General features: G+C 45.8%; 1 protein-coding gene and 1 long non-coding RNA gene across 7 annotated transcripts in view; both read left to right on the forward strand.

Annotated features, from left to right (window-relative positions):
• CCDC138 (coiled-coil domain containing 138) overlaps nucleotides 1-18,658 on the forward strand; it is a 30,799-nt gene extending 12,141 nt beyond the window's left edge. For 5 of the 6 annotated variants that reach the window (XM_012170551.4, XM_042246100.1, XM_042246101.2 and 2 more), the window contains 6 exons: nucleotides 2,807-2,971; nucleotides 5,957-6,073; nucleotides 8,921-9,113; nucleotides 10,952-11,128; nucleotides 16,468-16,606; nucleotides 18,133-18,658. In XM_012170551.4, coding sequence (XP_012025941.1) covers nucleotides 2,807-2,971; nucleotides 5,957-6,073; nucleotides 8,921-9,113; nucleotides 10,952-11,128; nucleotides 16,468-16,606; nucleotides 18,133-18,298 — 957 coding nt within the window. In that variant the 3' untranslated portion in view covers nucleotides 18,299-18,658. Of the gene's footprint in view, nucleotides 1-2,806; nucleotides 2,972-5,956; nucleotides 6,074-8,920; nucleotides 9,114-10,951; nucleotides 14,170-16,467; nucleotides 16,607-18,132 lie in introns of those variants that run through there. The other variant, XM_060412129.1, reaches the window with a different exon arrangement.
• Nucleotides 18,659-21,073: 2,415 nt separating this feature from the next.
• Nucleotides 21,074-22,972, forward strand: LOC114113599 (uncharacterized). The gene is made up of 2 exons (XR_003588504.3): nucleotides 21,074-21,559; nucleotides 22,370-22,972. It is a non-coding gene; the product is annotated as an uncharacterized LOC114113599 (long non-coding RNA).
• The last annotated feature ends 150 nt before the right edge of the window (nucleotides 22,973-23,122 follow it).

The raw sequence follows: 23,122 nt of genomic DNA on the forward strand, positions 1-23,122 counted from the left end.
AGCCAGTTTTCCAGAGTGGTCATGTTATTTGTACCATTGCTGGCAGTCTGTTCTATTGTGCCATAGCTTCGCCCATATTTGATGTTTCCAATCCTTCTTGTTTTCATCTTTCCAGTGGGTGGTAGTAATATCTCACTGCAGACTTGCCTGGACCCCACATTCCACTCCCAAAAGGGCTGCTCCAGCCTGTTGCTGCCTCCCCGCACCCAAACCCTCTGTCTGCCACACACAGGCTGTGTGCAGAGGGCTTAGTGATTGGAAGAGGTCCTATTTAACTCTCCCACCCTTTTCCCTACTACATAATTTCCATGTTTTATTAAAGAGGATGCTAGTTGTGGAAAAAATTTTTAATTAAAAAAAATTAAAAGTAGAGAAAGTGGAGATTTGCCGGGGTCCAGCCCCGGTGGATCCAGGGTGACTTGAAGGTGGGGACGGTGTCGGCGTCCTTGGAAAAATACATATTTAATCACAGATATATAGAGAGATTAGAAACGGATAGTGTAGTAGGAAAATTAGTGGAGAAAAAGAGGCTGAATAACTTGGAATTCAGCTAGAGAAACGGGGAGCAAGAAAGAAGCAACATGAGGGTATCAGTCTTTCCGGAAACTGATCCGATATCTTTATTTTGGGGTTTGCTTATATACCTTTTGTTACACATAGGGATGAATACAGAGTCACGTGGGGGTCAGCAGTCCTGACCTTTATCAAAATCAGGTGCTTCACATAAATGTATAAAAAAAGGTCTTAGGGATATTACATCATCTTCTGGCCATGAGACCTGCTGACATTTTATGATCCTTTCTTTCTGATAACCAAAAACTTATTTCTTCCAAGGGTGTTTTTTCTTAAACCAGGCACCACCCTCCAAATAAAGTTACATTCCTATAGGGTGAGGGTGTAGTGAGTTACAATCAAGAAAGGAATTTATTTAACCCAAGGTTAACATGATTAATCTTAAAGGTTAATGCTTATTTCTCCTATATGCTAGTTATATTCATTATAAGGGCAGGGAACTTGGAGATTTAGCAGCAAACATCAACCCAACAAATGAAAATCCTTTCACCAATGTTCCCCTTAAGATCTATTTAGTCTTAAGATAGTGATAAAGTTACATTTTTACATAGCAAGGACACAGTGATTTATAACAAAGCACAGTGATCTATTACAAAAGAGAAAATTCATTAACTCAAAAAGTCTAGTATTGCTAACCTTAAAAACTACTGTATTTCCTTTTTCTGTATTCCAAATACATTGATTAATATATTCCCAGGTGCCTAAGGATATGGAGGCCTGGCGGCAATCATTGACTCAACAATGAGAAAAGCCCTATGCTAATTAAGACTCTCAAAATACTGGTTAAGAGGTAGAAAACAATCATGTGAGTAGTGGCAGGAGTATGGATAATCTTGTCACACAAGCTAGTCTGTCAGCAGAGAGGTTCTGACTTGAGACATCCTTGTCCCACGCAGAGCAGGGAATTAGCAGCAATTATTGACAAAACAAATGAAAAACCCTTCACCAATATAATTTCTAACCAACGCACTATACTAATAATTTCCAACTCCCCAAAAGAATTTGCCTTTGGTAAGTCTAAAACATCTCATGCCTCTCAGATTGGGAGGCTGTAAACAATCACATGTGGCCAGACGAACCTATACAGGTGGGCTAGATAACCTTAAGAGGAGTCCGTAAGCTGAAACACTCTTGTCACGCCCAGGAATTTTTATTGCCTTGGAGCTGCACGTTTACTCCTCCGAGAAAAACCGTTATGGGGGAGAACCCCCCGTCAAGTCAGAGGTGTAGGTGAGAGCATAAAACAGAATCTGGTTTTGGGGTAGATGCTCAGTAACAGGGGGTTTCCTGCGGCTTGATCACAGCTTTGCGTATGCCAAGCCTCCTTCCTCATGACCTTTGCCATGGGTGGAGTTCTTCACGCTAGCCCCCGGCAGAGATTCATACTCAGGTACTCAAGATGATGGTAGTTTTCATCAAAAGTTCCTATTTGAAGAAAATTGAAAAAGTTAAAGATTACTCTTGTTCAGAATAATGTAACTTTGTTTTCCTTCATCCGTTTTTGTTTTTGTGGATTGCTGTCTGCTGAACTATGCCTTTTTTATTACTTTGCTCTTGTACTTCTCGGTCTAAAGTTAAATCTGGCATAGTTCCCTAAGGCACATGTGTGATAAACATCGACTTAAAATGATTAAAAGTGGTTTGAAGGAACACGGAAGTCAGTTGAGTTGAATTTATACTGGTTTTTTATGGCATTTGGTTCTTGTTTTCTTCCCATTTGTGTAGACTCTCAAAGAACAGTGTTTCCAGGAAAAAATTTCATATCCGTTTTATAGAATGGTACAATGTAAAGAAAAACAGCTTTTGGGGGAGGAAGATAAGTTCCATGGTGGAAATTATTTAGCTTTTAAAACCTTTAAATTTGTTAAAACCTTAGTTATGGTGGTTCATGCCCTTGAATTAACGCCAATTTTGCTTTTCTTCATTATCAAACTTGGATAAAGAATTTTAATGAAAATTCTCTCTTGGTAATAAGGTACAGTTCTTTCAATGTCCTTATTGTGGTGGGTTTCCCCTCTTCTGTCAGCCAGCATTTAACATGTGTCTGATGTTAACTAGAGAGATTTGATTTGGAATTTCTTCCATTTGGAGAAGCTTTGCAATCCAGTGCATGTTTTACAGGAGGAGTTTAGATAAATTATTTCATAATCACATAACAAATGTATAACTTGCCTTTGAAGTTTTAGCAAGCTGTGAATTGAAATAAATGCTTGCTTTAATTTTTTGCTTATAGGTATCACTTAATGGACAAGTTTATGAACTTTTAACTGTCTTCATGGACTGGATTTCAGATCATCACCTTAGCAAATTGAAAAATGAGGAATCTGGAATGGATGGTGAAAAGCCACTGCCCACATTTGCTTCTCAGAGAAGTGATATTCAGGAGAAGTGTGTGAAGGTTTGTTTTTAAAATAATATAAGGTTTGTTTGAAATAATGTAACTCAGTAGAGACGTGAAGAGTGAAAAAAAGAAGCTTGTGGTATATGTTGCAGAAGAAAAAGTATTGAAAGTATTTTTGATAGAAAGTTGATCATACCAATAGTCTGCTGTAAAAAGACTCATTTTAGATTTAATCCACATGAATTCCTGTGTGTATTTTTATAACATGATGGGAATTTCCTTTTAAAGGAAGACCAGAAATTAAAAACCTACTCCAAAAAATGGCAAAATAATTATATTTTAGAGTTAGGCAGGTAATCAGTGATATGGACAATTCCTGATAATGCATCTTTTTAGGATTCACATCTCACTAAAATAATTTTATTTTGCCTTTTGTGATGAAAGAACAAACATTATTTTCAAAATTGTCAAAAGGCTTCTCATTATCAAAGACAAATGACCATTTTCTTAAATTACAAACATGAATTTGGATGTTGATATTCATGATTTACAGTCAGTTTAAATTGTGACTAGAGGTTGACTGTTGCATTCTACAAGAAATACATTAAAAACTCCGAAGAGTGGATATCTGAGGTTGTTTGTTTGACTTAAAGAATTATTACATACAGGACATGGTTTCATTTTAGGAAATTATTTCCAGTTTTCATCCTTACCTAAAAAGTTTCTTCTGAATACCTTTTGTGCTGGGCAGGATAATGGCCCTGGAGATACTCGTAACCTAAGCCCTAGAGCCCGTGGGTGTTACATCACTTTGCCAAAGTGAATTAAAGTTACTCATCCACTGAACCCCCAAGTGGAGATTGTTGTTCAGTCACTCAGTTGTGTCCACCTCTTTGCAACCCCATGGACTGCAGCACACCAGGCTTCCCTGTTCATCACCATCTCCCAGCGCTTGCTTAAACTCATGTCCATTGAGTTGATGGTGTCATCCAACCATCTCGCTTTCTGTTGTCCCCTTCTCCTTCTGCCTTCCATCTTTCCCAGCATCATGGTCTTTTCTAATGAGTCGGCTCTTTGCATCAGGTGGCCTAAGTGTTGGAGCCTTGGTTAAAGTGGTGATTAATGCAGGGTGATCCAAGTGGGTCCAGTAACCACAGAGCACTTCAGACCAGACACAAGAGGCTACTGTAGAGTCGATCAGAGGCTCACTCACCCTCACCAGCCGTGAAGGCAGAGAAGGAGGGAGGAGGGTCATAACCAGGCTGGGGTGACCTTCTGCTAACAGCCAGCTGACCAGGGAACTACACCTCCAGCCATAGCCCGCGGGAGCACCAGGTTCTTGTCGTCATCCTCGAATAAGGATTATTATTTATTAACTTGTTCTGGATGTACACCTTTGAACTGAAACATTAATCATTCAGTCGTGTCAGACTCTTTGGGACCCTTTGGACTGTAGCCCACTAGGCTCCTCCATCCAAGGGATTTTCCAGGCAGGAATCCTGGAGTGGGTTGCCATTTCCTCCTCCAGAGGACCTTCCCAACCCAGGAATTGAACCCTGGTCTCCTGTGTCTCCTGCATTGCAGGCAGATTCTTTACTCGGTAAGCCACTGGGGAAGCCAGTACGAAAGTATGCTGCTTTGCGTACTTGGGACTTGGTGGGACTTGGTGCTGGACCCTGTACTTCTGAGGGGCCTCAAGGTGGGCTCCTAGCTGTTGATTTTGCACTGGAATACATGTTGGCAGCATTCATTCCAGGTAGGAAACCACAAGATCTGGGTTTGTACCTCTGGCTGGATAGTTTTAGGCAACTGAGCTGGAGACTAGCATGCTTGTGTCTGGTGGGCGTTGCCTCGGGGATGGAGCTCTGCAGAGATGCCTGAACTGCGTGTGGATGTGCGAGGCGTGAGTCCTAATTGGCTGATCCTAGTTGAGGAGCTCCAGTGACCAGGTGACTGAGAACCAGCCAGTAGGAGGCCCTGAAAGTGAGCAGAGAGGTGGGGGGAGCTAGGTCTCAGAAGTCAGAGAGAGTGTATCAGGGGTTGGGGTCGCAGAATAGAGGCGGGTGGTGCGTGGAGAGGGTGTCCCAGAGCTGCTGTCAGAGGTCTGGTGTGTCTTTATTATCATGTCTGTGGTCCAATTACATAAGATTTTACATCCTTGCTTTTATTACTTTTACTTAATTTTTATCATTAATATTTTCTGTTCATCATCTCTAGTCCACTGAGTAGAGCTATTCACTTGACCTAGCTATTTCCCTTTATTAGGCCGTTAAGTCACTTCCATTTTTTTCGAATCAGTGTAACACTATTTTTGTATTCGAGCTTTTAGAAGGTTTTATTGTAGGTAATTTTCTTAGGCTGTTATAGCAGAAGTGGGATTATTTCCTCAAAGCCTTAGACTGTATCTCTGTGGTCTTAAACTTGCAACAAAATAACATACTGTTGAGTCAGTGTTCATATTTAAATTTTTTTAATGTGTATTATTTTTACAAACTAACATTAAAATGTTTATGAAAGACATGTAAAGAGGAAAGTGAACATCTTTCCAGTTATTGAAATCTCACTGTTAATACTTTTTAAAAACATCTTTTCTTCTCTCTCTCAATATAAATTCAATAGACATATTTTATATAAAGGGGATCTTATTACACTTTTGAAACCTGCTTTTATCACCTTAGACTATGCCATGGCAATAAAGATGGCATTATCAGCTAATGGTTATAGATGTACCAGAAGTTTATGCTGTAATCCATGGGATCGCAAAGAGTCAGACACAACTTAGCACCTGAACAACAACAAAAGATTCAGATGTGTGTTTATATAGGTTAATCTTAAAATCCTAGGTGTGCTATCGGTGGGTCAAGGAAATATATATGTAATGTCTCAAATGTGTGTTTCCTTATTGTATTGCATTTAATTTTAAAGTAGAGATTCTTTTGTTAGAGAACCCTTATTTTCTTTTGGAAAAATAATTTTTGGAAAACTGATAATTCCATGTGTCTGAAAACTGTGTGTTTATGTTTTCCATCGTTTCATGTTTAGCTTTTGCCTCTGATGACAGAGCAGCTGCAGTGGTTGCCCTTTGTGAATGCCCGGCTTCACGAGCCTTTCGTGAAGTTTATCTACTGGTCTCTAAGGCAGCTCGATGCCGGGACTCAGGTAACTGAATCAGAGTCGGTCTGCAGGGAAAGCTGTGTTCAGTACTGCGTGGCTCCTGATCTTGCTCTGTGTCAGGCTTCCCTGTGCATTCGCTTCACGTCGCAGGACTTTTCCTGCCTCCCTTGCTTCGTTCACCACTTGCTCTTCTTTCTCCCTCTCTGTTCTCTTTCTCAGTGCAGTGGGTCATTGTGAGCTTCAGAATTGTGTAATAAGGAGTTTTACTGTGTTAGGTTATTGTTGAAACTTAACTGCTTCCCCCTGCCCCGTTATTTAATTTATGGTTTCTTATATTCTTGAAGGTAATAGAAATTGATTTTTTGTGCTTATGTCAATAAACACACACTAGCTAAATGGGACTATGATTGTTAGGATAAGCTAATCAAAGAGGGAGAATTACTCCAGCGTCATGAAAATGAAGGGTGTGTGTTACCAGCTCACCTAGGGTTGTTTAATCCAAATGTGAGGTGCGTGTGTACCATGTGCTGTGAATTATAGTAGGTTTGTAAAATTTTATTTCCCCAGTTAGTATTGATACATCCTGATACAGGTTTCATTCAGTTAAAGATGGGGAAGAAACAAAGGATTGCTGGGGTAGTTTCCTCTTGGCCCCATGGCCCTTAGGATGAGGGGGCTAAGCTGCTCCATGCACGACTGATGGTTATGTAGCCAGATGGCTGAGGTTTAGGGAAATACCTTTCCTGAGGAAATCCTAAATATTTTGCCATCATGGTAAACAAGTGAGTGCAGGAGCACGTGTGTGGGGGAGCATATGCCCGTGTGCATCCACACACATAACATCATCTGAGTGTATTGGCTGTAAGTTTGTCTCATGAAAGAAAGTTACATAAAATGATCAAGTCTGTTCAAAGTCACTGTGACTTTGCTGTTTGTGTGATGGGTTCTGAGAAAGGTTGGCTGAATTCTTGCTTTCAGCCATCAAAGGCTAGACTCAGCATTGAGTGAGACTTTGTCTTCCTTCCGGAATAGTCTTCTCATTCTTGCTGAGACAGTTTGTGCTGCCCTGCCTCCAGTGTGGACTCGGCAGCTCCGTGTGCTCCGGCAGGGCTGCCAGCTGCACGGCTTTCTGCTGAGAAGTGTGGTTCTCACCTGCGCGTTGCTAAACACGTACTGATGGGTTTTTAGTAATTTAGTTTCAACGGTTGTCAAAGTGCAGGTACATAAGTTAAGCTTTTTATTTTGAGGTGATTAGAGATTCTCTGTGGTCATAAGAAATAATAGACACATCATGTCCGTCTCCCGAAGGCGGCGCGGTGGCACTGCCAGGGCCGCGGTCAGGGGACAGTCCCGCCTCCCTCCAGAGTCTCACGTTGCTCTTCTCGTATGTAGACGTCACGTTTTAGAGCAGCACTGAGCAGGGAGATTTCCCAGGTACCCTGCCCTGCACCTGCACCGCCCCCCACCCACCCAGCCACCCACCCATCAGCATCCCTGCCGGACGGAATCTTCTTCACAGTCCTGCGTTTCATCCCCCAACATCTTGGTGGTGTGCGTTCTGTGGGTTTTGACAAATGTATTGGAGCCTGTAACCATTGTTACACTATCACACGGTATAGTTTAATAGAAAATCAATGCAAAAAATTAAAATTTGATACCAAAAAAATTTTTTCCTAAAAATCCTCTGTCCTGTGCCTGTTCTGCCCCACCGCACCTGGTCCATTTACTACCCAGGTGGTCCTGCCTTTTCTAGAATATCATGGAGCTGGGTGACACAGTGCATGTCCTTTTAACACGGGCTTCTTCCACATAGTCATATGTATTAAGGCTCCTCCGTGCCTTTCCATGGCCTAATAGCTCTTTTCAGCTGTGACTACTATTCCACTGTCTGGATGGACCACTGTTTATCCATCACCTACTGACAGACATGTTGGTTGCTACCAAGATTTGGCAACTCTGAGCAGAGTTGTTGTCACATCCACAGGCAGGTTTTTGTGTGGAAGTTTTCAGCTCCTTCAGGAGCTGAAATATCAGGGAGCATGGTTATTGGCTAAGAGGATGCTTTGTTGTTTAAGAAGCTGAAGCCTGTTTTTCGAGCAGCAGCACCCTGTGGTGCCCCAGCAGTGCTGAGGGTACCTGTTGCCCCACAGGCTGACCAGCATCTGGTGTTATCGGGGTTTGGGGCTTCAGCCCTCCCCGTAGTGTGGGGTGTTACCCACAGGGGTTTCACCCTGATGACGTGTGCGGTGCTGCTGCTTGTGTCTGCCTGGCGTCTGTGTGTCGTCTTGGCTGCGGTGTCCGGGTCGTCTGTGCGTTTTTAATCGGGCTGTGTTCTCTTACTGCTGAGTCTCTAGGACTCTATCAGTATTTGGATAACAGTCTCTGAAGTGTGTCTTTTACACATGTTTTCTCCCCCGTCTCTGGCTTGTCCTCTTACTCTCTTGACAGTGCTTTCACAGAGCAGGAGGTTTTCCTTTTAATGAAGTCCAGCTTATCGGTTATTCTTGACAGACCGTGGGGTGGGTGTTGTGTCTGCAGGTGAGCACACATCCGAGGTGTCGTCGTGTCTTCCTGGAGCCCTCGCCCTCCGTCACTGCGTGCTGCCCCTCCTTCCCCGGTAACTGCCTGCTCTGAAGCCTGTTTGAGGTTGAGAGCTGCCCCAGCCTCTCGGTCGCTGTCAGCGTGCCGTGTGTTCTTTGTGCATGCCCTTTTCATCTGTGTGCGTCTGCAGAGTGGGTTTCCTGTATTCCGCTTTTCAATCCTGTGTATTTTCAGCTCCATTGAATTTTTTTTAGTTGGCTTATTTTTAGTTCATATATTTGATTGTAGTATTTAAAATATCTATTTCCTGACCATGGATAAGTGTACCGAGAGAGTTCGTATTTTTAACAGCACTCTACCATGACAACCACACTGAGGAGGTTGGGTGAAGACATATTCAGAGGAGTGGTGACGAAGGGTGTTCAGGACATGCTCTTAGAGCACTCAGTGGAGAGTCGACCGAGGACAGCTGCCTTCTTCAAGAGCACCAGCTTGCCCCTGAGATTCGTGTCCACTTTAATCGTCCTCAAAACAGTCACTCAAGGTAAGCCTTCAGATTGTGCACACTGAAGCAGTTTTTACATAGTTACACATTTTACTTTTTAAGAATGGACTAGTGTGCTCTTTCATGCTGGGGGCCCAATATCTCCTAGAACGACTGTAGTTGCTGAAGTTGAGAAGGTCAGTGGTGGGCTGGCTTGTTGACCTCCAGGGCCTTTACTGATGCGCCTGGATCCTGTGTCCATGGCAGCCTTTGCCGCTACCCACCTCACAGAGCCCACACACCACGGAGAGTGCACCTTTACGGATCCACTGGGACAATGCTTGGTGGGCCGGAGCCCGGGAGCCCGGGAGGCCCAGCACTTATTTCTGTGAATAAAGTTTAGTTGAACACGTGTATGTTAATCTGCCTCCTGTAGCCTCTGACTGCTTTTCCTCATAACAGCAGAGCTCAGTAGCTAGTGACAGAGAGAGCTTGCCTACCAGACAGTGCGTCTGTCTTTGTTCTCTTCTTCCTTGTGGTTATGGTCCCCAGAGTTGTATCAGAAGGGGTAGTGGCTGTCTGAGATGTGTGTGAGAAGCCCAGACCAGAGTCCACCATGTATCAACATACTTGGTCCCGTCATCAGAGACACAGTGATGTTCATTGCTGGTAACACGAGTGGGAAGAAGAGATAAGCAGGAAGGATTCGGTGCACCCTCCCCAACTCTGAGCAGTCCAGTATTGGACACGCCGTCCGCAGCACTGGCCTTAAACACGTGGGGATGGACACAGAAGCAGATAGTGAAAACTGGTGACTTGGGGATGGTCCATGCAGGTCAGACAGGGACACTGGCAGAGAGGTGCTGGCTGCCATGTGCTGTGGGCTGAATGTTTGTCCCTCTCACAGTTCACATGGGGACCCTACTCCCAGGGAGATGGTGTCAGGAAACTGGCCTTTGGGGGTGCTCGGGTCATGGGGGTGGTGCCCTGATGAACGAGACCCCACAGAGCTCATGATTAGAGTGTTAACTATTCTGATCATCAGTAATAAGGAACAATAATGAATGAAGAAAGAAATATTTTTCACGTAAGCAAAGCACATTCTGTGAAATGTGGACCTTGCTCTAACACGGTGTTGGTAAAACCTTATCCACTGTGAAATAACAGGACGTAAGTACAGAGTTCATGAGTAACGGTTGAGTGCCCAGGTCAGGGAAGGGTTATTGCTGGAGTGTCAGGGCAGAAATCAAGGACTTCTGTTCTTCACGAGCGTCTGCATAGACATGATCCTGTTGTGGGTTTGACACTTTGTGTCAACTCTTCATGCACTACCTGCACATTATCTGACCTCAGGTCCATCCTGCAGTCAGGATGGTCTGGCCTCCTGGCAGAGACGTCACAGGCAACCCAAGAAGGTCGGTCTCCTGAGCTCTGGGAGCAGCTCCCATTTGGTCTTGATTTGGAGGCAGAAACCCTCATTTTTATAAAGTTCCATTTTGAAGTAGGTCGATGGGAGCAGCAGTAGCAAGAAAGCTTGTCTCAGAAGCAGCTGTCGAGGTGGCGGTGGTGACGCTGCTCACAGGTGTCGGCAGGCAGCAGTCATGATCAGACTGCTGAATAGTGACTGTTTGCCTTGATATAAAGAAGAAGGAGTGGTGCTCACTGTAAATTCAGTGTTGAACAGGGGATTTCTGAGTGAAGTTCACCCTGTCATACCGTCTTCTCCATTTCAGTCCTGACAGCTGAGTGAGGGGCGGTGTCTGATTCAGCCCATCTTGTCTGGTCCTTCAGTTTCTTCTTTTCTCTCGTGTTTGCGGCCGCATTGGGGTCCCCTTCCTACCATCTCTGTGACCTGCTGGACTAACGATGCGGTCATTGTCTGGTGCCCTGTCTTCCAGCTGACTTCCTGGCACAGGCATTCGACTCGCTGTGTCTGGACCTGCAGGCGGACGAGGGGAAGAGCCTGTTCCTGCAGCTGCAGGCGGTGCCAGTGGTGCTGAGCCACCTGAAGCTCTCCAGCAGGGGGCTGCTGCCCAGCGTCATGGACAGCCTGCTGCAGATGACCGTGGAATCCAGTGAGTGTCATGTCTGATGGGGAGGGAGAGGGGAAGTCCAAAGAATGTCATGCCCAGTGAGGGCGGTGGTTTGAGTCTATTCTCAACGTGCGACTGTGTTGTGTACGGCACAGCTGGGTCACAGGGTCAGCAGTGCCGTTCAGAGTCCTAGAGCCTCACCCTTTGTCCACATGTCCACCAGCTTTCCCAGGGGCCTCAGTGTGAAGACTTGCTCATCTTCCAGCCCCTTCTCTGTTGCTCATGTCTGTTGTGCAACAGAGCAGCCATGTCCTGGTGGCTGGGAGGGAGCGACCCCACCTGCAGGGCACATGGGGACCCAGCTTCCTCTCCTCCTGGAGACTCCCGCAGCCTCCCTGCATCTCTGATGCACGAGTGCATGAAGCAGTGTGGTCAGTGGGGTTTTCCTCTCGGCGATGGCCCTGGTGAGTGAGACAGGCTCTTACTCACTGCGGGGAGCTCCTCCCCAGCCCAGCCAGGACTCTGATGGGCTTTGCCTGCCTTGTTCTTCAGACCCCAGGGAAACCCCTCAACTTGTGGGAAGCTGCCATTTTGCGTCAGTGATTCTTTCCACTCTTGAGTTTCTCATCTTCCGTGCACGGCACTTCTCATTATGCCTTGAGCACGTGGAACCACAGCCAGGAAGCCCACGCTCTGTGGGAGCCAGCAAGCAAGGGAAGGTCCCTGGTGGCCAGTTGTCCCTCCAACCTCCCTGGATGTGGTCTGTGTGCCTGTTTCCCCACACAGTCCTGCGAGGAGGCCGTCGGAAGAGCCAGGGCCTGGAGGGTCAGCTGGCTTGTCCTGGACCCACGGCTGGGTCGAGGCGGAGCTCGGACTTGAACCCAGGGCTGTGGGTTGGGGAAGGGCTCTGCCACACACTCCCCCACCCTGAACTGCTTCCTCCTGCCCCAGGGGGACAGCCTCCGCTGCCCGAGTTTATTCCTGTTCATCTCTTGACTGTCACTGTCAAACGATCAGACTGCCCGCTGGAGTCTCACTCCTCCCTGAGGGGTGACGGTGACGTGGCAGCTCTTGATTGACTGATGTCAGGTCTCCAGCAGCAGTGCAAAATTAGTAACTGAGACACAGAGACTCAAGGTTACTTTTTGAAGTAGGTAAATTTCCAACGAGTTTCACAGAATTTTTTTCAATAAGGAAAACAAAACTCCTATCAGGTGTAAATGTTTGTTCATCAGAGACAAAGCCATCTGAGTGTCTGACAGACGAAGCCACCATGTAGCCAGAGGACAATGTGATACAACCTCAGAAGCATTGGGGCGCCCACAGCACCCATGCGGGAGACCATATCCGGTTCCTTATGCATGGCCCAGTGCCTCTGTCCCAGCCGCCCTCACCCTGTCTCGCTCTTCCCATCCCGTGGGGTAAACAACTGCTCCTGAGGCTGCTCTTTGGGAGCTGTGCTGGCAGAGAGATGGGACCCAGGAGGCCGGAAGTGATGTAACTTTGAGGGTTGCTGACCGAGGTATGTGTGTTTGTTGGATGCATTTTCCATTTTTAGCATAAACCCAATGCCTGGTATTAGCCAACAAAGTTTGTTGAAGGGATAAATGAATCATAGATCAAAACACAACAAAAACTTTTCTACTATTGGTTTTGTTTTGTTCTTTTTAGGTTTGAGGTGGGAAACTCATTTCACCATATTGTTGTTGAGTTGCTCAGTCATGTCTGACTCTTTGTAACCCTATGGATTGTATCCTGCCAGACTCCTCTGTCCATGGGATTCTCCAGGCAAGAATACTGGAGTGGGTTGCCATTCCCTTCTCCAGGGGATCTTCTCAACCCAGAGATTGAACCCACATCTCCTGCATTGAAGGCAGATTGTTTACTTCTGAGGCGCTGGGGACACCCTCTTTTACCATGTAACTGTTTCGGAAGAATTGTTGGAAAAGAAATCCTGATAGCGCTGGTCTGCAGCTCCTGGGCCTTGGTGGCCCGTGTATGCAGTGCCATGGTTTGGGCCTCGGGTCTGCCACTTTGTTGAGCGGGGCCTCCTCAGTGCCCGTGTGGGGCTCTGGACCCAAGGGCCCGAGAGGAGCTGCCAGTGGCTAAGCTGTGCCTGGTGGTGTCCACCTTGGGCTCAGTGTAGAAACGGCCTGAGACTGGGAGGTGACTCCACAGTCGTTTCACGTCTGTTAAATCCCAGAGTAATTTAAAACATGGGACATGTATTCTGTATGTTTGTTTTACTTCATCTTCTAGTGCTTTAGCAGCATTGTGAACTGGTAAACTGAGACACACTGTAACTTGAAAAGTTTATTTGCGCAAACAGCATTCCCAGTGGGGCTTGGTGGGGCCTCGGGCAGAGGTTTTTGTGGACCAGACTCAGAAGTAGAGAAGCTTTGTGATTGTCTGTCTACACTGCAGTGCTCGCCTTAGCTGGCTGTTAGGTTCGTCATTCTGGAGTCTCGTGTCTCAGATTCAAGTGGAGTTCTAGTTTGTCTAGTGGACTGTGACTGGGGGACCTGAGCCACCCAATCTGGTGGCCACCTTGTTTCATGACTGTTGTCATGTATTGGTGGGTTCCCGGTGCCGTGTTGGAAGTTTAAGAAGACCAGTCTTTGGCACAGACGTGGCAAAGTGGTAGGAGCTCTGTGTGTCTGTCCAGGGCCCCCTGTCCATCCACTGCAGGTCACCTTTGCCATCCCCACCCGACCTCCCCCAAGCATGAGAAGTAGCAGGAACTGTGTGGGCAGAGTTCTCTGAAAGCTGCTGGGCTACACTTCATGAGTTTGAACGGAGGTCTGTGTGTTGCTCTACCTGAGTGTGTGTTGTGAGCACAGTGTTATTTTTGGATTGAGGGCTTCTGATTATACGTTTTGCACATGAATATAAATCAGACGATAACTGAGCAGTGTGCTTTTAGGAAATTACTCTGTAGTTTCTTTCTCTTCCTGTCAGTGGTGAAAGCTGTCACTCACCTACCTGGGCTTAGCTGTGTAAGAACATGAGTTTCACTTTCCTGAAGAGCTTTCCTTTCCTTGTCAGACATAGTTTAAATAAAGTTATTTAAGTTTGTATTTGTATTATTAGTTCATTCTCTTTTGTGCTCTAGAAACCATCTTGTGTTACCGTTTAACACCTGAATGGAACAATGTATTTGAGTATGTTTCTCAGACCTTGTTTTTCAAGTAAAGTTTGTTTTTATTATAAAAGTAATAGAAGTTGGGAAACTGGCCAAAAACCCCAAAGTCCTACTATCCAAAAATATGTACATTCACGAGCCTATTGTGAATTGTGCTTTTGCAAGTACTTCTTTTTTTTAAACATACTGAAGGTGTGTGGAGACCTTGCCTTGAATAGATCTTCTGGCACCATTTTTCCAGCAGCATTTGCTCCCTTCACATCTCTCTGTCACATTTTTGTCATTCTCATGGTGTTTCAAACCTTTTCATTATTACTGTGTTTGTTACAGTGATCTGTGACCAGTGGTCTTGATGTTGTCGTGGTTTGGGGCAGGAGGTGGGGGGAGCGGGCCGTGAACTTAATAATGTTGTGTGTGTTCTGCCTGCATCACTGACTGCAGTTCCCCCATCTCTTTCCTCAAGCCTCGCTGCTCCCTGACACACAATATGAAATTAGGCTAATGAATACACTCTTGCCTGGAAAATCCCATGGATGGAGGAGCCAGGTGGGCTGCAGTCCATGGGGTCGCTAAGAGTCAGACACGACTGAGCAACTTCACTTTCCCTTTTCACTTTCATGCATTGGAGAAAGAAATGGCAACCCACTCCAGTGTTCTTGCCTGGAGAATCCCAGGGATGGGGGAGCCTGATGAGCTGCCATCTTTGGGGTCACACAGGGTCGGATATGACTGAAGCGACTTAGCAGCAGCAGCAGCGTACCCCTCCAGTGGCCTCAGAGAGTTCATGGGAGAGAAAGAGTACTCCTCTGTCACTTAAAATGGAAAGACATGATTGAAGTCAGTGAGAAAGGTGGGTCAAAAGCGAAGACAAGCCTACAGCTGGGGTTCTTCCGCTAAGCTGTTAGCCAAGCTGTGAATGCGAAGGAAAAGTTCTTGAAGGAAATTAAAAGTGCTGCTTAGTGAACACACGGAAGACGAGAGAGCGCCGTGCTTCACTGTTGACGTGAAGGAAGTCTGAGCGTCTGGACAGAAGGTCAGCCTAGCCTCAGCACTCCCTGAAGACAACACCTAATCCAGGGCAGCGCTAGATTCACCGTGCTCCATGAAGCTGCAGGTGCTTGTCCGGAGATGTGGCTGAATTCATGAAGATGATTTAAAGAAATATGGCTGAAAACTTAAACCACGTTTGAGGAAAGACATGTTTTTGCAAATCTAAGAATTTCACCAAATTCCACAGCTCAGTGAAGTTCAGGATAAACCCAGAGAGACCCCACCTTGGAGACACATGATATTAAAGTGTCAGACTGTCAAAAAGAAAGCAGCAAGAGAAAGTGTGGTCTGTGCACTGTGGAATATCATTCAGCCTTTAAAAAGGTGGAAGCTGACACCTGCTACACCACAGGCAGGCTTCAAGGACGCTATGCTGAGTGTAATAAGACAGACACAGAAGGGCAGACCCTCTGTGACTTCACACATGTGAGGGCCCTCGTGTTGCCACATGTAGAGACAGGAGGCCGGAACAGGGCACAGAAGCTGGGGGTTAGTGACTCACGGGACAGAGCCAGCTGGGGAAGATGAGCAGCTCTGGGGTGCATGGGGTGGTGTTTACACAATGGCACGTGTGCACATAACACTAGCAAACACTACACTTTTCCAAGTGGTTACAGTGGTACATGTTACTTTATGCATATTTAACCACAGTTTGAAAAGTAAATATGAATGAACTTTTATTGCTCAAAAAAATTCAAGCAAGGAATACTGTAGAAAGCATAAGTCTTTTCAAAAAAATTTTTATTAAAATCTTCAATCTTATCTTTTATGAATCTTTCCCACTTTTGCTTTTATGCTAAAAAGTTCTTCCTTATTCAGTTGTCATTATGCACGTTGTCATTAAATGTAAATGAAATTCATAAATTTAAGATGCTTTAGAAAATTGCCCCCCCAACAGAATTTCTTCTTATTATTAAATACTGCTAAAGCACTATTTAAACAGCCTACTCTTACGGACTTTATTCTCAATTCTGCTTAATGGAAGAATCTGAAGAATGGAACTCTGACCTCATTACCTTCAGTTTGCTTGTTCAACAAGAGCCAGTAGATATTTTAATTCTTCCAATGATGGTATTTTCCCCACAGTGTAAGAGTGGAAAGAATGGAAACCCTACCCAGCAGGGTTGGTACCTGCGCCCCCCAGGTACTGGTCCCCCGCCCCCTGCCCCTGCCCCCTGCTGTCTTGCAGGTGCCCTGCAGCCCTTCCTGGAGGCCTGCAGCTGCTCGCTCTTCTTCCGGACCTGCTCCGTGCTGCTCCGGGCGCCAAAGCTCGACCTCCATGTCCTAGAGAAGCTCAGTATCATCCTGCAGAAGCTTTCCAAAATCAAGTAAGGATTTCTGATTTCTGACCTTTCTCGTCAGAAACTAGCTCACTGTGATCATTTACATTTCTGCTCCTGCACTGGCTCCGCTAGGATTATTAAATCAGAGTTTCCAGCGAGCGTGTGTGGTGTTAATGCTGGTCTCAGGCCACACACTTAGTGACAGAGTGAACCCTGGACCAGCTTCCTGCAGGCTGGCGCACTGTGATCACAGGTGAAGACAAGGGGCAGATGAACGTGTATCCTGCTGGTGCTTACTGCAGATGCACTGGGTCGGGGATGAGAAGGAAGCAGGCAGAAAAGACTGACCGGTGCTGGCCACAGCAGGCATGGACACACTGCTGCACTGGATTGATTTCATTGCTATAAGTGAGGGCTTTCTTTTTGTATTTCTTCTTTCCCTGATGCAAGCATTGGTATTTAAATTATTTTTTTTTTTAAAAAGGACATAGACTTTAAGCTATATCTTCCCTGAATCTTGTATCCTCTAGTGTTTCTTTTGAGGGAAATCTGGACGTCTCCTGTGTGTTGTGTTTTTATGCCGTGACCTCTTGGTTTGGTTCAGCAAACCCAGTGCACCCTGAAGTTACTTGTGGTTGTGTGACTGCAGGTCAGCCTGTCCTGCCTGGTGTCACACACGATGCCACACTGTAGTAAATTATTTGTTGTCACGTTGTGACCTCAGCCTTAGTCCAACAAGTTACTAGTTTAGCTCTGGTGTCATTCAGGCTTGTCAGTTCATTGTCTTCCTTTTCTCTCAGGCTGACTGGCTGTGACTGTCTTGATTTGTAATCAGTGAATTCTCCAGGGGGCCTGTGGTCCTTCACCCTCTGTGGTGCCCTGAGGCTGCAGGGGTGTTTCATTCCTCTGAGTTCCTGCTCCTGGAATTGGTGGAGGTGTAGTTCCTGTGTGGCTGTGTCCTGGGCCAGAGCTTTGTAGTTTGTATTCATTTCAGGCGTAGATATAGAATTGGAACAAAGCTTGAATGAGGGGCTGGGAATATTGATGCCCAAGCCAGCCTTAGAATAAAACTGTAAATCCACAGAGATGGAGACCCTGGATGAGATGGATGGTTATAAAGGTTACCATAGAAGGAAATAGATGTGGACAAGGAAGTAAGAAATACGTTACCAGATACGAGTCTAACTTACTGAAAGTGAGGTTGCTGACTGGTTGCTCTCCAGAGGACAGTGGCCAGGAGCTAGGTCAAGAGGTCAGCTAATGGTCTGCTCCATGAAAAAGCTGACATACCTGAGACATGGTGGTCGGGTACTTGACTCTGGCTGGCTGAGGGCAAGCCCGCTCTGGTGGTGACTGTGGTACAGGCTCCAGGGTGATGAATTGTCCTCTTTTCTCCTTGAATACTTTTCCACGTTAGACCTGTTTCACAGATCGTGTCTTGTCTGTCTCGGCATGTGAATCCTCTAGTTACCTATTTCCTCTGCTATTATGAAACAGGATGCCATTCACACGTAAGGCTGTCTCACTGTTCTTGAGTGTGAGATGACGTTAAGGTGCTCCCTCTCTTGCAGGAGTAATAAGAAACTCTTTGAACTCTTCACAATCCACCTGATGCTTCAGGAGATACAGAGGACGACACACCCAGAGCACGCCTTTCTCTGCATCAACCTCAACTCTACTCTGTTCAATTTGGGTCTAACGAAATGCAACTCCCTGGCCGCCAGCACAAACCCTTAGGCTGGTCGTTACTATTTACAGATACTGCCTGTGTGCTGCTGCTTGTCAGACTGTAAAAATCAGCAAAGTAACTAAAAGTCTACTGAGTAAAGTTACATATGAGTAGCATCATTTATCATGAAAAATAGGAAAAAAAAATTAAAAAAAATTTTTTTAAGTTTTTTAAAACTTTTAAAATGAAACCCATGGAAGCTGCAGCAAGTTTGGACTTTTTCCATTTGGCTCAGGTGGTACTCATGTACACAGTGGAGTTTTCAGGGCAAATGACACTGGGGCTACTCTTTGTAAAAATGTTTTGGGAAAATTCTTAAAATTATGTGATTATTTGGAATAAAATTGGTGTTTGTGTGGGAACACAGATCATATTGTTCCGTTTTCTTAACACATGAAGAGCCTCGCCTTCCATAAACAGAAGCACGTACATCTGAGCTGCCATGGGCCCAGCACCAGGGACCTCGGGGTGGGTATGGCCGGGGTCCAGGTGAGCTGGTGCTCAGGCCACCGGACAAAGGGTGGATGCACAGAGGAAATCAGAAATTATACTCCTCAGCATACATCTCATCCTGGGATCTGGAGACTGGGGCCTTTTCAAGAGAATATAAGCTGTGCTGTTTGTGAAGCAGAAATCCATATAGAGAGCAGGCTAAGGTGATGTGGAGGCTTTATAGGAACTTGAAAATGCAGAAGCAAAAGTGAGCATTCTTCGTCAATGCTACAGGAGGTAGAGTCGGTGTTGGGGGCAGGCAGACAGTGTGGGGCTGACGCTTCTGAAGGGGCCAAGTTCTGGGCCTCGGCTAAGTGGAGATGGAAGGCGTCTGTCCCCACCAGGGGGACCATGAGGAGGGGCTATGTGCATACAGTGTTGATGGAGTGAGGAAGGCAGGCAGAAACCCCTGCCTGCAGGAGAGGAGAATTGCCAGAGGTTGATAGGGAGCCACCCCTCTGGCTCGGGGGTGCAGGATCTCTGATCTGAGGATTTACGCCTGGTGGACATGCCTGTTATCAGTGAAGACAGTGGAAAAATGTTTTCAGATTTGTAGGTGTTCAGAAGTTATACCGCTTACCCTCTGTTCCTGAGAAGAGAAACTGCACAGATTATTCGAACCAATTTAGAGTTGAGTTTACTGAGTCAACAAACATCATACCAAAAGACTGCAGTGAACACTGAAACCACTTAAACATAGGTTTAAATCATTGTAGTTCGTGTATAAAATGGAGTGAAATGTTAAATTTCTTGGAAGGGTAGACAATAGGGAGAGCAGTGGATGAGAGTGTGTGTGTGAGATGTGACTAGCCAGCATCGGGAGCAGCAGCTGTGGGGCCTGGGGTCAAGGTGAGGAGGGCGAGGTGAGGGAGGGGCCCTTCACTGAGTGTTCATCCGAGATGGAGTTGAACATTCAATTTCAGTGGTAACTGTGACAAAAGAGGGCTTCCTTGATAGCTCAGTTGGTAAAGAATCTGCCTGCAATGCAGGAGACCCTGGTTTGATTCCTGGGTCGGGAAGACCCACTCGAGAAGGGTTAGGCTACCCAATCCAGTATTCTTGAGCTTCCCTTGTAGCTCAGCTGGTAAAGAATCTGCCTGCAATGCCGGAGACCTAGGTTCAGTCCTTGGGTTGGGAAGATATCCTGGAGGAGGGAAAGGCTACCCTCTCCAGAATTCTAGCCTGGAGAATTCCATGGACTGTATAGTCGACAGGGTCGCAGAGTTGGACATGACTGAGTGCAACTTTCACCTTGACAAGAATGAAGAAGGCTACAAGAATGCTTTTGGAAAATGTCAGAGTAAGTGTTAAAAGCAGAAGAGATTGCTTTTAACTGAAAACTAAAATGCATATATAGACATGATAAAACAGAAAGCCAGGAACATGAAAACAACAAAAATATTTAGGATAAAAAAGGTTTTTAAAATTATAAGTTCTCTATTGCTCTATGCTGATAAATTTGAAAATCTGGATGAAATGGACTATTTTCTAGAAAAAGGCAAACTCTCAGAATTGTCTCAAGAAATCTTCAATAGAAAATCATTTACGTCTTTTGTAAGTGTGAGAATTATTTTTTTTAATAACATTAATTTCAGGTGTTTTGCAGGCGAATTGTTTAACCATTTCAAAGAGGAAGTATTTAAAACTAATTAAGCTGGCCAGAAGGTAGAAAAAAACATTCTAATTCATTTCATACAGCATGAGCCCAGCACCAAAAATTGTTCAAAAGAGTATGTTTCAAAAATTTCAAAGAAATAGGAAGAAACCAACACCAACTGTATATTACAGGAACATTAACCTATCACCAGCTGGGGAAACATGCATTCTAGAAATATCAGATTGGCTTTGTGGTAAAAAAACATATTATATTTGCCAAGCAAAGATAGAAAACCATACACTCAATAAATGCCTAAAATATAATTCAACTTACATTCCTGATAAAGCTATAATATGCTTAAAGGGCTATGAAATTAGTGAGTACTATGAGACACTGGATACATGCCTATTAAAGTTGGGACTGAAACAGCCCACCCACCCATCCTGTGACACACGGCTGGTGTTCCAGGAAGCATGACTTTGGGGAGGGAGGTGCAGGTGATGGGCCCGCCTGGGGGCTGGGGGCTGCTTTTAGAAGCTCAGCAGGGTGCCCAGTTGTGAGATAATCATTCACATTCGGAGCTTCTACATAATCCCACAGTCACTAACTAGAAATTAATGTTTCACTTCAGTGTTAGTAATAAGTTAACGGTTTACCTGGCAAACTTTTATGGAACAGGAGTCATATACCAAGGAATGTTGAGATCCTGATGAGCAACCGTCCAGGCTGGGCCGGGGAGACATGGAGGAAGACCTGATGAAACAGACACTGAGTTCCTGGTGGGGCTCCCCTGTGTCGGGGCCTCGTCTCCCCAAGTACTTCACATGCTTCAGCCAAGACTAATCCCAATCTGAATTCCCTTTAGAACGTGGGGAAGTCATCTTAACTCATCTGGACTAATAAACAGGCAGGATCAGAGAAGGAAGCTTCTGCTGTTTGTCAGCACTGAGCCGAGTTCTTATCTGTTGTTTGATCCTCATCAGACCCTCGTGCTGGGTCTTGTCCTTGTTGAAAGAGGCACGGCCCAGCTGAAAGACACACGGCCCAGCACCCGGCCACAGCTGCTCACACAGTGACCCTCCAAGAGGGGAGGGCGAGCTTGCAATGCTGGAGGTCAACCCGGATCTGGCTGGGGCTCACATCTGCTCCTCCAGCCTCTTCACACTTGCTGGAATAAGGGGTAAGTAGAGAGCTTGATTCCAGTGGGAGGGACTGACTCCATCCTGCAGGTTGCCATGCAGCTAGGAATGTCAGGACACCCCCAGCTGGTGGCCGTGTGCAAGACCCCCTGGAGCCAGAACTGACAGGTGGGTCACGAAGGCCTGGGGCCCAGGGCCCTGAACTGGAGGGCAGAGAAGAGGGGCCGTCAGGGTGGTGGGTTAACCATGATCTTTGCAGAGCGACCTCTGAAGGCAACACAGGTAGTGAGACCCTGTCTGCAGGGTGCTTCCCAGGTGGCTCCGTGGTATAGAATCAACCGCCAATGCGAGAACACAGTTTGATCCCTGGCTAGGGAAGATCCCCTGGAGGAGGAAAAGCAACCTACTCCAGTATTCTTGCCTCCTCTATCCTCCCGTGGACAGAGGAGCCTGCCAGGCCACAGTCCGTGGGGTCGCAAAGAGTCGGACATGACTTAGTGACTAAAAAAGTTTTCAGAGGCCGTATGGGACCCTGCCTCAGTGACACTGGACAGGATCCACTGTTGAAGAGAACAGCTGAGATACCAAAGTGGAATATAAGCCGTGTTAGCTAGGGTCAAAGAAACAAGACAGCTAGAGGCGCTATGAAGAGACAAGAGACTAATAAAATGGACTGTAAAGTTTTCAAAAAAGTAGCTTACAGAAATGAAAATGTGACTGTCAAAATCAGACCATAGATGAGATTGAAAGGAGAATTGGTCATATAATTATGCAGAATGAAAACCTGGAAGACTCTCTTCCATGGAGGATGAAGCATGAAAGGACCTAACACATGTGTAAACGTGCTCCAGCAGGAGAAAACGCAGCAGAGAGATCCGAGAAAGCCGTGGCTGGGGATAAAACGAGAAGGATGGAAAACACAACTCTCCGTTCAAGAAGCCAAATGAACTAGAAGCAAGACAGGTGCAAAGAGATCGCTCCTTAGAAACATCAAACTGGAAGAAACGGAAGGACACCAAAGACCAGCAGACGCTTACATGCAGCCAAGAGAGAGGACAGGTCAGCTGAAAGGGCAGCACAGGTGGGTGACTCCCCACAGCCGTCTGCCCAGGCGTCCTTATCATCACCCTTCCCAGGACCTTTCAGACAAACCAAACACTTACCAACACCAAGCTCCACCTAAACCTCTAAAGGAGGAACCCCAGGAGGAAGCAGAACGGTTTCAGAAAGTCTAAAAGGCAAGATGAAATAACAAAGAAAATGATAAACGAGTGAGACTCAACTCTGTAGAGTCGTATTCAGTGTGCTGAGGGTGCACGTCTAAGGGTGTCGGAGTGTGGGGAACACAAGGTGATACAGAAAGAAAGCAGAATCCCTGTTTCTATTTTGAATGTTCTGCTGCTGTTTGAAAGTATTTTTGTTCACGTTTAAAATTTTACACGTATGTAAATGCACAGGGAGCGTGTGTTGGAAGACAGGTGCACCCCCACCACGGTCTCACCTTCAGTGACTCCACAACTGAGCCAAGGGTGGGTGACCCTTTGTGTCCCACTTCCCAGTCCCTCTTCTAAAGCCGTGAGCTTTCGGTCTGGGCTGCACATCGC

This window comes from Ovis aries, chromosome 3 (genome assembly GCF_016772045.2).
Source record: "Ovis aries strain OAR_USU_Benz2616 breed Rambouillet chromosome 3, ARS-UI_Ramb_v3.0, whole genome shotgun sequence".
NCBI lineage: Eukaryota > Metazoa > Chordata > Mammalia > Artiodactyla > Bovidae > Ovis > Ovis aries.